At 37.4% G+C, this 17,449-nt stretch overlaps 2 protein-coding genes, 1 long non-coding RNA gene and 2 other non-coding genes across 5 annotated transcripts; 1 reads left to right on the top strand and 4 right to left on the bottom strand.

Moving 5' to 3' along the window:
* Positions 1–457: 457 nt before the first annotated feature.
* TRNAG-GCC lies at positions 458–528 on the bottom strand. Its single transcript has one exon. It is a non-coding gene; the product is annotated as a tRNA-Gly (tRNA).
* Positions 529–814: 286 nt separating this feature from the next.
* Positions 815–6,548, bottom strand: LOC112196834 (protein ESMERALDA 1). Its single transcript, XM_024337302.2, has 10 exons — positions 5,897–6,548; positions 5,430–5,508; positions 4,525–4,592; positions 4,332–4,420; positions 3,824–4,021; positions 2,871–3,075; positions 2,592–2,759; positions 2,072–2,239; positions 1,772–1,962; positions 815–1,584 (listed from the first exon to the last, which is right to left on the bottom strand). The coding sequence occupies exons 1-10, from the start codon at positions 6,269–6,271 to the stop codon at positions 1,422–1,424; spliced, it is 1,704 nt and encodes a 567-aa protein (XP_024193070.1). The 5' UTR covers positions 6,272–6,548; the 3' UTR covers positions 815–1,421.
* Positions 6,549–9,155: 2,607 nt separating this feature from the next.
* Positions 9,156–9,977, bottom strand: LOC112196833 (10 kDa chaperonin, mitochondrial). The gene is made up of 3 exons (XM_024337301.2): positions 9,779–9,977; positions 9,535–9,674; positions 9,156–9,441 (listed from the first exon to the last, which is right to left on the bottom strand). Exons 1-3 carry the CDS (start codon positions 9,881–9,883, stop codon positions 9,393–9,395), a joined length of 294 nt encoding a protein of 97 aa, XP_024193069.1. The 5' UTR covers positions 9,884–9,977; the 3' UTR covers positions 9,156–9,392.
* Positions 9,978–13,764: 3,787 nt separating this feature from the next.
* On the bottom strand, positions 13,765–14,791 carry LOC121052904. Its single transcript, XR_005810195.1, has 2 exons — positions 14,472–14,791; positions 13,765–14,354 (listed from the first exon to the last, which is right to left on the bottom strand). It is a non-coding gene; the product is annotated as an uncharacterized LOC121052904 (long non-coding RNA).
* Positions 14,792–17,249: 2,458 nt separating this feature from the next.
* On the top strand, positions 17,250–17,331 carry TRNAS-AGA. Its single transcript has one exon. It is a non-coding gene; the product is annotated as a tRNA-Ser (tRNA).
* The last annotated feature ends 118 nt before the right edge of the window (positions 17,332–17,449 follow it).

Below are 17,449 nucleotides of genomic sequence, written 5' to 3'. Positions count from 1 at the left end.
TTTCAAATATAATATAATTTATTGACTATCTTATCCTCATATAGAAATAATTTGTTTATTAATATTTATAGTATGTGAGGGCATATATGGTACTTCAAAAATTTAACCATTCCCTCAAGAATTGGCTTAATTATATAAGATTTATATCTCCATATCTCTTTTTTTTTTTTTTTTTAATTCTGCCCCTAGAAAACCGAAAAAAAAATTAAGAAAAAAAAATCCACTTCAATGATTGTCGTCTTCACTCTCTCTCTCTTTTTGTTTATCCTCACTCTCTTTGGTTGATGAGCTACTTTGCTAATTAATTTCAATACAGGTCCAACTAAACATACCAACTCTATCCTTATTGTCAGCAAAATCTTAGGCTAATTTTATTTTGGTTGATGAAAATCTTTTTTCTATTAGAAGGCGTAAAACAAATTCCTGGTACCAAAATTATTGTAAAAATTAATGTGTGTGCACCAGCCGGGAATCGAACCCGGGTCTGTACCGTGGCAGGGTACTATTCTACCACTAGACCACTGGTGCGAGTTGCTCATTCAAGCTACCTAAATAAATAAACCCTTTACGAGCATGAACAATGCCAATATTCTAAAGCTGCACTAATTCGGCACGGCCCAAAATTAGAAGACTTGAACAATCGCATCTAAGGATCGAGATGGGCAGCCACTTCAATTTATGACAAACCGATTCCCTCGCATTTTTGCCCAAAAACAAAGGCCAATAAAAGCGTTGGCGAAGGAAGGGATACAAGCATTGTGCTCTAGCCACTCGCAACGTTAAAGAGAGAATGAAACAATGCAATCCGGAAAAGTTGCAAACAACAATAATGACCTTCATTCACAAAAAATTCATGTATGTACTCATTGATGTAAACTGTACCCCGATAACGTCTGTAAGGGTAACCTCTAAGAGCAAGAAAAGTTACATAAATGAAACCCCAAAAAACAAAAAGAATACCCTGGTTTTAGAGAAATGTACACAAAAATCAACCTGAACCTATTTGCCAATGCCAGTCAAACTCTAACTAGTCTACAAACATTGCAAAAACCAGGGTGTTAAGGAATGTGATTGTCATTTCGCAGCTTGTTAAATACAGCAGCTGCAAATACGAAACGCTCAGTCAACACCTGAGAACTGCTGTGATGGAAGGATTATTGTCATTGTTGCCGCTATGTTCTCTTCAGGCACATATACAAGATATGCAACTTCCTCGCAATCCAATCCCCAGGAAAATAATGATATAAATCAGACCCCAACAAATTCCTTGTAGTTCCCAAAACTTGAGTGTATGCCCTCTCCACACATAGGCAGGAGGAAAAAATGAAAGAATACCAGCACAAAAAAAAGGGGGTCAGCAGCAAGGTGTGCTCACAAAATCACAGGAGCAGGGAACACCCACCCAACATCTTCATGCCAAATCACGTAGCTAATGACGGTCTTGAATCCTCTGACTTGTTTGTTCGGCACATGCAATCTGGGCAAGGGAAGGTATATATAGAATCATTTGGCCTCTTAAGCTCAAACCCCTTTGAATCACTATGAGACCGCATGCTAAGCAATTGCCGCTTGAAAGTCTTCCATCTGGGAATGGGATAAACAACAAAACCGAGATGTATGTAAGAAATTATAGAAAAATGAAGTTTAAACATTTAAGACGTTGTATATCAACTCAAATAAAATGATTATCATCAATGGAGCCCCTTTCCACCCATTTCACATAAAAGTGCATTTGTCAAAGAAAATAAACTGCAAAGAAGATGTTATATACCCAATTTTTGGATTATCAAAGAGTAATGCTAACTTCCGCTTGTCAGGCCTAATAGTCTTGGAGTGTCCACCATACAAGTATCTTCTGTGTCCCATCAGAAAATGGGGAAAGTTTCCTCCTTGAGTTGTCACAAATACCTCACTGTGAAGACAAACAGTGTAATCTATTGCAGCCATCCTGGAAGAATAATTCTAGAAGCAGCAACTCAAGTCAGAAACAATGGTTTCATAACAGACCACAAAACAGGAAGCGAAGGGAAAACAAAAAAAACAAAAGAAATATACTAAAGATTATTTATACCTTGTATGGAGCAAGTTCCTCATCTGCAGCAATCATCTGTTTTGTGATCAAATTCGGAAACATTTCCAGCAATGGAGCCATTGTTCTCTCAGCATCGTATATCTTTCCAGATGCCAAGTAGATAAATGAGTTCTTATCAAATCCCATTCCCCTAAGCATCAAGCCAACCTGATTAGATGACACAGTAAAAAAAATTAACTTAGTCATGTAAATATCAATGAATCTTAAATCAGAGACAATTAAAAGCACTTGACCAGTACCCCAGCTTACTGATGAAACATTGGCATAGGCTGGCTTTCAAAAATGGGTTCAGCTATTATAAGTTGTTGAACTAAATTTCTTAAATATAGCAAAACAGTTTCTGATTATTAGTTATGATAAGTTGTCTTTGATAATATGATTATTAGTTTTATGACTTTGATCAGGAAATGGCAAAAGCCAGGCTCTTTGTTGTTTGCTAAATAATACTTCATCATGTAATTAATGAATCCAGATACAACTATACAAAAGCAAAACATACCTCTAAAGGAGTGAGGGGACATTTTCCATTGATCCTGTTTGCTCCAGGACGTATAACCCTCCCAGGTTTGTTAAATTTCCCTTTCCAACCCCTTTCCCTTGCTTCTGTCATGTCTTCCTTTTCTTGCGCTCCACCATCAAATTCACAACAAGAAAAGGCAACCATGTCCTGCATAAAAAAAGGTCGCTTGTTATACTAGCGAGTAAAAGATGCTATTTCTTTAGGAGGATAGACAAAAGACAATTAGGATATCACACTGCTACTTAATTAAAGACTAACCTCTTCAAATCGAAGATGCACAGAAATATATTTGCCACCGTAATTTGCACTGCGTTCTTTCATTCTTGCAACTAAAGTTTCTCCCAACGTTAATATAGGACTTGAAAACCTTAAAGCTTTATAATTAGCCAAGCATCTAAGTCGTTGAACAGCAGGAGGAGAATCAAATGACAACCGATTGGCAAAAGGAGAAATCCGTATAACCCTGTTTTGTTCAAAATATAACCAAGATTAAGAAATAATTTCTTATCAGCACCGGATGAATCATGCCACACCCCAAGTCACAAGAATAATTTTGGATGAATACTGCAGATCTCCAATAGATATGTAGACATAACCATCCGTAGAAAAAAAAAATGCATTGGAAACAAAAATAACAAATATCAATCCCTGCACAGAGTGCAGAACAGTCAATAGTTGTTGAAATCCATTGTAAAGAGCTGAAGATATCATACAGTTTTAAAATATGCTTATCCAATTTTCATCACAAAATTTAACAAAACATTTGTTATTGGATCTCATCATGGTAGTTATAGCAGCAACATGTGAGGAACTGATTTATTAGTTCGAGTTCAAGTTGACATGTCTAGCAAATCTAACCCAATAAAACTCATCTATCCAGCAGGATTTGGATTGGAGGCACAAAATCATCAGATTCACATGGACGGGTATGTCCAGGTTGAAAATTAGAACCTCTAGCTACACAAAGACAAACTGCTGGCACCTAATCTTACTTTGATGGGCAACAATACGGCATTTCCAAAGACATTATCTTTCTTCCCATTCCATCTTTCCTATCTCCCACTCTCTGAACTAATAAGGTGAGTTGAGTTATAAGTAAAAACTAGTAGCAAAAAAGCTTACTGTTCACCAGAACACTTGCAACATCTACCAAACAAGAAAGTGACTATAAACATAACAGGAAAACCTTGTATTCAAAATTTAAAACTCACTTTTCTTCAAGTAGCCTCGGGAGAACCGCATCCTTATAATACGAAATTGGCGACCATGCTTTAATTCTGAAGTTGTAAACATTGGTCATATTGTGATCAAATCGTTCCATCAAATACTCAGGAATCCTGTTGACCACTCGCACATCATTTTCCAACGAACTGATGAAATATTCTTCATCATAAATGTCACCAAATTTACTGGACAATATTAATTAACAAGGAAAAAAATCAGAATCCAGTTTATACAAGAATGAAACACTAAGTACAATATCCAATCAATTCAATAGAGAACTAATAAAAGTATGAGGTTATAAACATGATGCCGGTGAGAATATGAGTAAAGCAGTATCATGGCATCATGCCAATGCAAAAGAGCAAAAAAAAAAAAAAAATTGCTCTTGGATGTTGTAACTTAATTTTTTATATCTATTCTGGTGCTTGATCTTTTCTTTTGGACATAAAGACTAATCTAAGTGCTGAAAAATCAAATATTTAAGTGCTCACAAACCTTGGATCTCTCCAGATGCTATGAAAATGAAAATTGGGAATTAGAAGTGTTGCATTAAGATATCCTGCAACGGCAACCGCATTGCATATCTGGAAAGCATCAAAAACAACCATGTAGCAACGAGTCAACAATCTTGTTACATGAGTGATCTCAGAGAAAGAGAAATGCTCAACAAAAGAGGAATCAAACTTACAGAAGTCCTCTGCTGATTTAGACCACCATTTGCCTCAACATATATATAACCATTTGACTCGGGTAAAACTACAACAACAAACACAATAACACATGATCAAGTTTACATGACGACTGAAACCAACATATAAATGTGCAAAGCTACAAGTATGCACAACGATAAATATAATGTCTTACATTAGAGAAATACCAAAAGGAAAAGGAAGGAGAATATGAAAAAGGTATCTAATTTCATAATCTATCTTAGGTTCCAAGGGAAGGGGATGGTTGAGGCAGAAAATATAAGGAGACCAGCAGCCATAACCACATTTTATGTATAATACATTCAACTGAAGTTGTGACAACCAAATCTCAACCTAACATAAACACATCACAATCACCTTCAATTGCTACCGTAACAATTCAAACTCATAAGTCTTCCTCTAATTGATGATGTGCAAAGTTCTAATTATTATTATGATCATGGGAGAAAATGCTAAGTACAAGCTGAATTCCAACACCTAGTCAGCACTGAGCCCTCACTCAAACAATATCTTATCTATTCATTGTTACCAGTGAAAAGTTCTCAATTGAAAGCATGTTATTTGAACATCTTGATGGGATTTACATCTAGATCTCCCGCCAAGCGTGTCTAAACTACACTTTTAATCAACAAAGAGTTGACATCAAACCTGTTATCACATACTCTCGGGTTCCCTTTCGATATATATTAAAAAGGTTCACATAATTCACCAGGAAGATGATGATATACTAAACCAGAAACGTATCTGATGGTTTTCACCAAAAACATAAAACTAAAGGCAATAATAAGCTATGGAATTGATACAACTACATAGCAAGCATATATTCCCGAGTCCTAAATTTGATTGAACAAAAGCTGAGAAAACCACGTAAAATAACTCTTACCTCCAGAGGAGGTGTTTACACAGGGTCTCCATTCCACACCCTTATACGCACTGAACGAATGCTTCCAGACAGTTGAAATCTACACAGAATTCAACACCTTATGTCAGTAACCAACACACCGAAAAAAAAAATCAAATCAAATCAAAGTCAGAACGACATGTACAGCGTTCAAGATCTTTCAGCACAACCTACACTCGAAATCAAACACATACAAAACACTTGCTCAAATCCCGGCATTGGTCAGTAACAAGTATTTACTCATACAACAGTGAAAGTCAGATTGAAATAACCGAGTACAATCTCAACTGATAGAGACATTTCACCAGATTAACCTCAATGTTTCTTCTTCACTAATTCCTCAACTGATTAAACCATCACAATCTCTCTGATCCTAAAACAAAACCTGATCGAAAGAGATTCGAATTCAAGTAATAAGATCTCATATAGAGTGAAAAAAAAAAACGCACCGCATCGGCGGAGGAGTTATCGGCGTCCATTTCGGGGCGGAGCTTGTCGTAGAGCTGGGGGCTCCGGTAGCGGGAGCCGGGAGCGAAATGGCGGGGGATGATGGGGAGGCGGTCGTCGGGGAAGGAGCCGGAGCCCATGTAGAGGAGCATGCCGGAGATGTAGAGAAGAGGAGCGAAGAGGAAGAAGCCTTGGCGGCGGATGAGGACGGAGAGGAGGTGCCAGGCGATGCGCTGGATTAGGGTCCGACCCGGCTGGTTAATGAACCGGCCCGAGGCTTTGGACCGGGTTTGGCGGAACCGGGGGGAACGGAGCGGGGAATGCGGCGGCGACGGGCTGCTGTGTCCGCTACTCGGTAGCCGGTTGTATGGGTGCATCGGGATTTCTGCAAGCTCTCTCTCTCTCTCTCTCTCCGCTACGTCATGTGAACCCCGCTTTTTTCTCTCTTTCTAAATTTTTTGTTTTTTTTTGTTTTGGTTCTGGGTTTTATGAAGAAGAAGAAGAAGACGAAGGAAATTGAAATTGGAGGAGAGAAGAAGAAGAATAAAAGGAGAAGGGTGATGGAGAAAAACAAGAGAAGAAAGAAAGAATGAGTTGGGAGTACACGTGCTTGCTGGGGATTTTTGACGAGGGTTCTTTTTTGGTCCAATGACGAGGGGTTTTTTGTTTATAACTTTATATGCCTTGATTTGAACTGGGAGTGACTTTTTTTTTTTTTTTTTTTTCTTTTCTTTTCTTTCTTTTTGAGAAAATTTGTCACGTCAATCTGTATATCAATGATCTTATATCACGTATCTGTTTTTTTGTTTTTGGTTTGGAGTGGTTTCTCCGGAAGCGCAAGATTAATCCAATTTCTTTCCCCCCGAAACTGATCTTGTATCACATTTGTTTTTTTTATTTTTATTTTTTTTTTAATTATTTAGAGTGGTTTCCCTCAGAGTGCGAGACTAATTTAGTTCTTTCTCCTAAAACTGACAACTAAAGAGACTGATCTGCTTCAAGCATGGACTTCCCTGATCACAAATGTTTTCAGATGGAATCGAACCCGAGACGTCGGGCTACCAGACTTGGAAGCTCGCCCAAAACTGAAGTTGACATATCTTTTCTCGTTATTTCTATCGAATTTCACATTTGAAGTAATTAATGAGAGTAATTAATGAGAAATAATAGTATGATTCAAGAAAATTACCTTAAATTTTGGAGGTACAAAAAATAATTATTAGAGAAAACAAAACTAGTTTTTTGATGACAAAACAAAACTAGTTGTAATCTTTGATTTTCAAAGAGATCTAATGTCACGAACATAAATGCACGCGCACAGAAAGGGTCAAATGCTAATCAAAGTTGATTGCATTAATTTAGAATGATGTTGAAACTTGAAAGCGAGGCAAGGAGGCCAGAACCAAAAAGAAGAGGAATGGACATCATTGATTTAACAAGCAAGAAGTGATGGGCTTTTCGGTTAAAGATTACTACCCAATTACTTCGCTGAAGGGCAATGTCCAGTTATCTCTATTCGTGGATTGGAACAAAAGATAACTTGGACAGAAAGGAAAGTAAATTCCACAATCCATACAATAACACTCTATCACATAATGTAAATCTCAATTAGCATACTTTTGGGGTTAAATGATTACTTTGTAAAAGTGGGGCACATTTTATACATAATTATGGAGAAGTGTGTATCATGATTGATGATCATTGATCATCGAGGTGTTATTGGCTTCACTTTTAGGACCTTTTTTCTTCAAGGCATTCAATATTTTTATCCTTCATAAGGCTATCCAAATTTTAAAAAGGTACTGATTGACAAGAGCAAGGAAGCATTGTTGTTTAGGTTGAACAAGGACTACAACTTAACTGATTGATGCACTCCATGTCTTCAGCTAATGGTGTCATTGCCAGGATTAGATTTTGGTTTGATGAGTTTAGCCAAGCCTGCAAACTTGACTGATTTCTATCAATCAAAAGAATTCTTTTGATTTGTTGTGTGCAAGTAAGAAAATGCCATTGGCAAGAAATGCAACCAATCCTAATGAGTAACACACGAGTAGAAAGAACCGTGCAATAATGCATAAGAGCCAACCGATGAGATCTTTGAAAAGCAGATCTATTGTGGCGTCCCCATTAGGATTTTTAGCCAATGTCACCATAGGGATCCAACTCATAAAGTTGGCAAAATCAACATGGACTCACCCAAGCTTCTGTCGGGCATGTGATATGGTCAGTCAGAATGTCCAAAACATCATGTTAATCAATGCAAAATGACCAAAACATTACATTAGCATGAATTTACCACAAGTAACGCAAAATGACCACAACAATTCATTAGAATCGTTAGAATTCTAGACCATTCCATTTAGCACGCAGCAGCAATCCAGCTTGGAAATGGCAAGCATTCAATTTCACTGTAGAAATAATGTCCAACCTTTTATATCAACTCTAAACGAGTAGTTGGAAACAGGAAATAGACCTTATCTACAGAAACAAAGGGCAGAGGATAGATGGTTGATAAGAACACAAGTCTAAAACACAAGGCAACAACATTGAAAACTCATCTCCTGCACAATCAACATAAAGCCGGAGCTGCCTTTTGGGACCAGAGAACCAGAGAGAATTTTCTAAGGTGGGACAATGACATATGGTTCGGACATTTGCCAAAACAAATTATACTGTTTTGGAATCGTTATTTTCTTGCAGTGCCACAATAATCAACAAAATGCAGTAAGATATACCAAACAAATGACCCACAAAATCCCAAAACAGTCATTATTTGAGAGTTTGCTTTGATTTTGATCGAAAACCTAACACATGACCACAAAACAAAAACATTAAACAGCAGCTTGAAATACAACATTCGTTTTAAGATGAATCCAATTTTCTTCATTTAATGGTTGGAAAGTAAGGAACAAAAACTCAAAGAGAAAGACTATCTGTTAAAATGAATTTTTGAAGTCTGATGAAACAATATACAATATGGTGTATGAAATGCACTATGCAAGAAATACATTATAGCTACAGATTATCCTTCCTAAATATAACAGCACAGCACTGTGAAATTTAGGGACAGCAACTTCTCACTGGAAGCTCATCCAACCAAATCATATGACACACTCAACTACAATATTAACACATTTCGAAAATTTAGAGAGAAAAAAATCAACAACCAAAAACAGACAACAACTATAGTACGCATTCAGTTCATTTTAACTACGCCCAAATTCCTCCAACAAAGAAAACGAAGCACATCAACAAAACTGGTTAAGGAGAATGCAGTGAATTTAGACCCAATAGCAAGTTCAATAACATCCCACAAGAAGGATACAAAAAAAGTTTGCCCATAATTCATATTCTGAATCCAAATCCATTAGAAGCTGGAAATTATCTCAATCTCATTTTAAAGCAAACTAAAAGGTCCATGAGGAATTCCAATTCACTAATTATCAGTTACATCCAACCCTTAATAGCATAATCCTCGAAAACACAATACCGAATAACTCAGTCATGGAGAGTGCCCAAAATGTCCTCATCCCGAAACAAATGGAACCTGCACACAAAAACCCACAACCTAATTCAACCAAAAGAAAACCCCAAAACACATAATAACCCAACACAACACAGCAAAGCCCAGATAACTCACTCTTTGTCACCAAGCTTAACTTGGGTGCCACCATATTCGGGCAACAGAACAGTGTCACCTTCTTTCACAGCCACTGGGATCGCATTTCCGGCCTTATCCTTAGTTCCTGGTCCAACAGCAACCACCTTCCCCGAGTTCAGCTGCGCCAATCCGACCAATCACATCCGTTAAATCAAACCAATTTAAACACACACAAACACAAACCCATAAAAAACTTGATGAAAAGAAGATGGGTAGTATTTACCTTGGCGGATGACTCCGGTAAGAGAATGCCGGCGGTGGTTTTGGAGGGTGGGATGATTTTCTCTATAAGAACACGGTTCAGGGTTGGGATGAGGCGCTTTGCCATTTTTGCGGCGGGGGTGGTTCTCAGAGCTACTGGGTCGGAGAGGATTTGAGAGAGAGAGGCGGAGCTTTTTCTTATATTTTGTGAGCTGCTTTGGGATGAAGTTCTAGTAAGGGGAAGAAGGTTCTAGGTTTTAGGGTTTTTAGGGTTTAAGGGCTTGTTGGCCTTGGACATGTTAATACAAACGGCCCAATATATAATGAGGCCATGTTCAGTTGCTTGGTCACTATGGGTCGAAGTACTTTATGATCCATGAATTTGCATTGGGAACTTGGTACCAATTCCCGCAAAGCCCATCATTTCCGCTGGGACTAGCCTCGAATTCCTTCTTAGAGGTTTTTTTTTTTGTTTCGATGACTAAAAAAGACAGAAACTACAAAACAAACCCTCTACTAACACCCCCTCCCAACTGATCCAAATAGAACTGGGGACATAGAAAGGGGAAGACAAAAGAACCAAATAGATGGAGTGGAACTCTGGTGAGCCAATTCTGCCAATCGATCTGCTACAAAATTTGCCTCTCTGTAGACATGTCTGAAGATAATGGACTGAAAGTTTGCCGTTAACGTATGAATATCATTGATGAGCAATTGAATTCTCCAAGGCACCTAAGTTTTGCTTTGAATGCAGTCAATCAACAACTTAGAGTCTCCTTCCACAACAACATTGGGATAATGATGTAAGTGAGCAGTGTGAAGAACATCTCTTAACGCTGTGGCCTCAGCTACTAAAACATCCACTATACCAAGCTTCCGACTGGCTGCAAAAAGAGGATTTCCATCCTCATTTCTAAACACAAAGCCTGTAGTAGCAATACCATTCAGAACAGAGCCATCAAAATTTAACTTAACCTGATGTGAATTTGGTGGTTGCCATTTAATATGAAAGTATTTGGAGACCTTAAAAAGAGTAGATGTGGGATTAACTTTAAGATAATTCGACTTCAAGATAAAAGCTTGAAACAAGCAACGAGTAGGAGAGATAGAAGAGTTATGAAAAATAAGTTTATTTCGACAATGCCAAATAGACCAGGCAATGATAAGAACAGATGCAAGATTATCATTAGAGGACTTATCGAAACTAATGTGTTGCAGCCAATCAAGAAAAGAGCGATTCCATGAAAGAGGATGAGGTAAGGAAGTATGGTTCCAAACTTGTGTAGCAAACGTACAGGTCATGAAAAGATAATCAATGGACTAAGGATGCATAGCACAAAATGGACACAAAGGAGAAATATTAGGAAGATATTGAGAGAGCTTGTCCCTAGTCTTAAGACCATTTCTTATGAGGGACCAAGCAAAAACCTTAACTTTTGGGGAATTCGAAGATGCCATATCTTATTTAATAAGGTGAGATTATAATGGGTGGGTAAATCTTGAACTTGCAGCCATGAAGCACTCTTAACTGTGAAAACGCCTGAGGGAGAAGGACCCCAAACAAATCGGTCTGGCAGAGGGGAAATAGGTAATGGAATCGCTGGTATCATTTGGATAATGTCCTGAGGAAGAATATGATTCAAAGTCACAGTATCCCAAGTCATATTATGAATAAAATGATCAACAGTCAATGACCAATCTAACTGATGTCGATCTTGTTCAGGAATGATAGAGAATAAAGGGAATGGTAGCACCCAATTAAATGTCCAAAAAAGAATAGATCGACCATCTCCGACAATCCATCTAATACCTTGGTTTAACAGTGATCTAATATCTAAAATGCCTTTCCAAGCAAGAGAATCAGAACTTTTCTTGTTAACAGTAAACAAATGGTTATGCTGAAGATATTTCTTAGTGACAAGTTGTACCCACCAATTATCGGGTTGTGTTAAAATTTTCCACTCAAGTTTAGCTAAAGCAGCTTGATTAAAATGACTAGGTTGACGAACACCCAGACCACCCTTAGATTTAGGAAGACAAAGTTGATCCCAACTAACATGAGGTTGAGATTTACCCCAAAAGAAAGATCTTAATTCCTTATTTAATCTGTCAGTAAGTCATTTGGGGCATTTAAAGCAAGATTTCATACCTGAGAGATTAGATTTAAGCAAGGTTAACCTACCAACGCGAGAAAGAGTGTGTGACTTCCAACCTGCAACTCTGCAAGTTTCTTCTGAATTTTGACTATAAGATCATTAAAATTAAGCGGATCTTTCCAGCAGACAATGTTCTGCACGCCCAAATATTGACCTATGGTAGACTTATGCTGAATACCAAGACAAGTAGCAATGTCACGTTTAACAGAAGCAGAAACATTAGTGGAGAAATAAATAGTAGATTTATGATAGTTAACTTGTTGACTCTAGCTTCAGAAAATAAGGACAGAGTGTGTAAGACATGCTTAGCCGCAGAGTGAGAAGCTTTGGCAAAAATGAGACAATTGTCAGCAAACATTAATTTTGAAATCTTAAAACCATGAGGAGAAGTTAAAAGACCAATCTGTGATTTAGATTGGGACGCAAGAAAATTTAACTTTCGAATGAACGGTTCCATAGCAAGAATAAACAAATAAGGAGAGAGAGGATCATCTTGTCTGATGCCACGATTAGGGCGAAACGAACCATAAGGCGTACCATTAAGGAGGATAGAAAAAGAAACTGTACGTGCTTACGCATGATTTGATCAGAGTAATCTAGTCCCTGTGAAATCCAAAAGCTTGCAAACAAGCTACTAAATAATCCCAATTAAGTAAATCATAAGCTTTCTGAAGATCAATTTTAATAGCCATACTCCCAACTCTACGGTTTTTCTTATTAAAAGAATAGAATAATTCATGGCTATCAAAATATTATCGTGAATAGGTTTTCTAGGGGCAAAGGCTCCTTGATTAGGAGAAATACACTTAACGAGTAAAGGACGAAGCCATTTTTTCATTATCTTAGTAACAACCTTATAAGCTACATTACACAAACTAATAGGTTGATAGTGGTTGACTGTTTGTTTTAGGAATAAGGACAATATTTGTACGGTTAATAAGAGAAATATCTTATTTCAAAAAAATAATAATAATAATAAGAGAAATATCTAACTTATGATGAAAAAAGTTTGGGACTAAATTGAAAAGTGGGTCTTGAACTTGATTCTTAAGGTTTAGAGTTTTAGTTCGCTCTGACATAACTCTCCTCGATGAAGAATTTGTTGTCAAAAAGGAGAATATATCTAATCAAAAGGGTGACTCTCAACTATCAGGACTTGGGGCAATTTAAGATGCATTTTTCAGATTTAAATCAAAAAAGTGACTCTCCATCATTTATCAGTGTTATAAATTATTTATGCTCTAGGGTGATGCATTTTCATGAAACATAATACATGAAATCGCGAAGCGTTGATGTTTGGTGTAAAACATTAGTAGCTTTTATATAAAACATAATTTTTTTAGTGCAAATCTTTAAAAATTATACTCCACACAAAAATATTGTGTTGAGCTAGAAATCCTGAACATTTTTAATAGAGTCAATTTACTACCACCTTAATTAGTTATACTCTTGAAAGCATTCACATTTCACAACCACAGTATTAGGAGTTAACGGAAAACTATAACCAAATCGAGCGGCTTAAAATACTTTTAAGTTTTAATGGAACAATATGCCAGAAATATCCGTTTTCTTGTATTACATATTGGATTAAATTCAGTTTACCCCCTGAGGTTTGGGGGTAACTTCATGTTAGTCCCTGTGGTATCAATTTAATCAGAAACACCCCCGAGCTTTTCAATTTCAGTCAGCCTTGTCCAAAACTCCAAACCGTCCAAATTGGACGTTAACTGCTGACATGGACGTTATTAACTTTCACGTTTTGGATCCACCTGAGGAGTTAAATTACATTTTTAGCCCGTATCTTCTTCCTTGATACCTGAACTAGTAAGTAAAGGGAAAAAGTTGCAAAACACACAATAATCACTCTCCCCTCCTTTTGAAACCGATCACAAAATTAAACTCGTTTTACAAAACCAAATCAGCCACTAGAAACCATTTCTTCAAAACCATCACAGAATCAAATTCATCTCAAAAAACCACCACTTCCTTCATACCTGGTGGCTACAGAACACTAAATTAGACATAGCAAATGAGGAAAACAAAAAACTAAGAACACAAAATGAAGAACAAGAAGAGAATCTAGGTCGGATGTGAAGTGCGAGCCGGAGAACTCTTCGAGGAAGACGATGAGCTGGATCTTGAGAGGGAATTCACACTTGTTGAGACAAAAGAGAGCTTGGTCGATACGGATTGGGTACGCAAAGGTCCACCGGCTAACACAAGCCTCCAGACCAATAAAGTTTCGTATAAGTTCAATAAGTTGAAGGCACCATTTGCAACAACAAGTTCGGCCACTGAATCTCCAGGTAAAACCGTCGCGAAATTGTGAGTAGATAAGTCTGAACCTCAAAGTAATTAAACTTCAAGTGTTACAACAAACCCCATTTCCGGTGAGAATTCAGTCAATTCGGAGCAAACCCAGCGTACCTGCTGGCAGAAACTCTAGAATTCTCCATGGAAGGAGATGAATTTGTTGAGAAACGGGTTTTGCGAAGCCAATAAGTGGTGCAATTCAAGGCAGTCAAAATTGCAAAAGCGAGCAGAAGATCGAAGACTTACGGAGAGAGGTTGTGAATGTGCTTCTTGTTAGAACCCACATCGGCATGGTGATGGAGACATATTCAGACCCTCCAAAAAGCTCGCATGCCACGAGACACAAAACGGATCGGGCTCGATTAGAGAAAAGAGATGGGTCTTGCGGTTTTTGGGTTTGTGGGATTGAGGTAGAGTAAGAAGGGTTTGGGGATTAGGACTCTAGGGTCTGGAGTTTCTGGGTGAGGGAGTACGTTTAGAGGGAGGTGAAATGGGAATCGAGATCAGAAAATGTTAGAGAGAGGAGAGAGAGACCCGAAGTGGGATTGAAGGAAGAAGAAGATGGATTTTTTTTGTTGCGAATTTTTTTGTCTTCAAATGACAATTTTACCCCATAAAGTTGACCAATTGTTAGAGTTAACGTCCAATTTGGACAGTTTGGACACGGCTGACTGAAATTGGAAAACTTAGAGGTGTTTCTGATTAAATTGAGACCACTGGGACTAACATAAAATTAACCCCAAATTTGAGGAGAATAAACTAAATTTAATCCTTACATATTTGCATATGATCGATCAAATAGTTAAATCTCAAAATATATATTATAACGAAACCCCCTGAGATTTGCACTCAAGTCGAGAAGGAAGGAACATGTGCTACGAAGTTTTGTCTTCTTCATCTGTAACGTTGTCATCGATTTTGATACAGGCCTAGACTCCTAGAGTTACTCCAATGGTCGACCATCCCATATGCATATTGTGGCAACGTAGCAGCCTTCGGATTTCTGTCATTCGCCTAGCCTATATATCAAATTATCAATTATTGATCTCAATCTGGACACCTGCAAAATCAAAGTGCTTCAATCCAAGTCCCATCCCTGACATGAATATTGTAAAGATAGACTATAAGTGCAAGTGCCAATCAGTCTGTCTTTATGGAAAGGAAGAAAAAATATGTGGGGATAATATTACATCAACGTTCAAGCCTTTAAATTCTGCAAAATATACTACTTTTAGGGTTGACAAGCACCTAAAGTTTTTAGCCCCAAGAAGATCAGCATTATCATGAAAACTCCAACTTGGTATCACAAAGACCATACCTTGATCATGATCTAGACCAAACTCTTTTCAAGTCATGTTCTTCATTCCTTTTCTCCGGCCACCAGTTATTTGTTATTTTCGTGCTGAAAAAATAAAGGACCATAAACTCTTTTGATCGAAATATGCATGTATAGTTGAGATACTCATGAGGACCAAAATTCTTGTGCATTTTGGCCATAACTTTGCCATCCCAAAAGCATGTGGTAGGCTTCTGCGGTTCAGAAGGTTCCTGATAAAAGGAGATCGAGCATATATGTACCGTTAATTAATTTGCTTTAGCCTTTAAGGACCATCACGTACATTATTTTCCAGAAAGGAGGCTGACCTTTCTTGCTCTGCAGTTTCTCTAGTTAGCTTGGAAATGTAATCTCCAAGAATCTTTGGGTTAAGTTCCGTATGTAGTTTGTTATAAAGATTGTTTTCACCAGGAGAATTTAATTCATAGAGATTCTTGATATTGATATGCATGCAGGAACCCATCAGGATTGCTTTGAGAAAGTTAGATAGCAAAGTCTAGCAAACGCATTATTAATTGCCACCTCATGCAAATGAGACATGACATATATGTGCTAGCTAATGCCTAATAGTGCAATATACTTATTGGTTAAACATTACTCAATTACTCTAGAAAGGACACAGCTGAAGACAGAACTCCAGGGCATAATAATTAAACAACACATATTGGTCCTGCAAGGCTGCAATTACATCCAGCAGTCAAAAGATTAATCATTTTCCTTTTCTTTCCTCATATGGTTAGGAACTTCTGTAGCTTCTTTTAGCAAAAAACAGCTAGCAATGAACCCAATAATGATCGAAGACTTTCTAATTCTAATATATATTATGCTTAAATCTAAAACAACATTGTTCTAGTTAGGTTCATTTTTAGTTATCTTACGCAAATATACACCTCTCTAATTAAACTCAAAATGTAAACTCTCAAACTAGTTATGTACAAAACTATGTTATGATGTTAGACCAAAAACACAATTTCGATCAGCACTAAGAAGTAAGAACATTAGCATGACATCCTAGTTTTTCTTCTGGCAATTAACCATCATCCTATTCTAAATAACTATATATCTCTTATGAAGAATAAGTCATCAACATATTAGAGAATTGGCGCATTTTCTGTGTAGTGAGATCATCAAATTTTGGTTCCACGTACTATAAATTCATGAGTTTGACACTGACAAGATCCAAGGCTACAAGCTAAATGGATGGTGAGACAACTAGATACAAAGGCGGAATCTGTAGTGTACTGTACATGATGGTGCTCATTATGGTTAGTATTACGCGTTATATATTAGTGGGGCGGTTTGCTGGGGAAGGAGAACCATGCATATCGACAATGGTGTGCAATGTCTGATGAATTTGATGCATAATTATTAAATTATATATATAGTTTTCTTTTATCGACTATTGATTGACTTCAGGAATCGAATAATGTTGCTAGAAGAAACTTTTCTTCCTTTCTGGAAAGATTTTGATCCTGTATATGATATGCTGCATTGCTGCTTACCTTTCTATCCTCAATGGAATGTCACCATTGTTGGGCCTACCGTAGATCCTGCACTCTCGTTTTGAAGATACACTTCGTAGGTCAGGTTCTCCACCCCATATACCGGAATCTTCTTCTTATTATCTTGATGTTTGCTGGTCTATTTTTCGAGTAAAGTAAAATTTAAGTAACTCATTCACCAACAATGTGGTCGTGCCGGAGTGGTTATCGGGCATGACTAGAAATCATGTGGGCTTTGCCCGCGCAGGTTCGAATCCTGCCGACCACGTTTGTTTTTAATCAACTTTTCTTTCTGGGATTAAGTTGGAATTTTCGTCATTCTTTTCTTAGACATTTTCATACTAATATTGTGTTCATGCATGGGCATTGATTTAATTCATCTTATA

Source organism: Rosa chinensis, chromosome 4 (assembly GCF_002994745.2).
Source record: "Rosa chinensis cultivar Old Blush chromosome 4, RchiOBHm-V2, whole genome shotgun sequence".
In the NCBI taxonomy this organism is placed as follows: Eukaryota; Viridiplantae; Streptophyta; class Magnoliopsida; order Rosales; family Rosaceae; genus Rosa; species Rosa chinensis.
The sequence above is the reverse complement of the archived record's forward strand: the minus strand, read 5'-3'. Positions and strand labels throughout refer to the sequence as shown.

Excerpts from the sequence above, each read along its gene's own strand:
- LOC112196834 (XM_024337302.2), bottom strand. The coding sequence starts at position 6,271 with ATGCACCCATACAACCGGCTACCGAGTAGCGGACACAGCAGCCCGTCG. Across the intron at positions 4,593-5,429 it reads TGTAAACACCTCCTCTGGAG|TTTTACCCGAGTCAAATGGT; the intron begins GTAAGAGTTATT and ends TTGTTGTTGTAG. Across the intron at positions 1,963-2,071 it reads AGGAACTTGCTCCATACAAG|AATTATTCTTCCAGGATGGC; the intron begins GTATAAATAATC and ends TGCTGCTTCTAG.
- LOC112196833 (XM_024337301.2), bottom strand. The coding sequence starts at position 9,883 with ATGGCAAAGCGCCTCATCCCAACCCTGAACCGTGTTCTTATAGAGAAA. Across the intron at positions 9,675-9,778 it reads TACCGGAGTCATCCGCCAAG|CTGAACTCGGGGAAGGTGGT; the intron begins GTAAATACTACC and ends GGATTGGCGCAG. Across the intron at positions 9,442-9,534 it reads GTTAAGCTTGGTGACAAAGA|GTTCCATTTGTTTCGGGATG; the intron begins GTGAGTTATCTG and ends TTTTGTGTGCAG.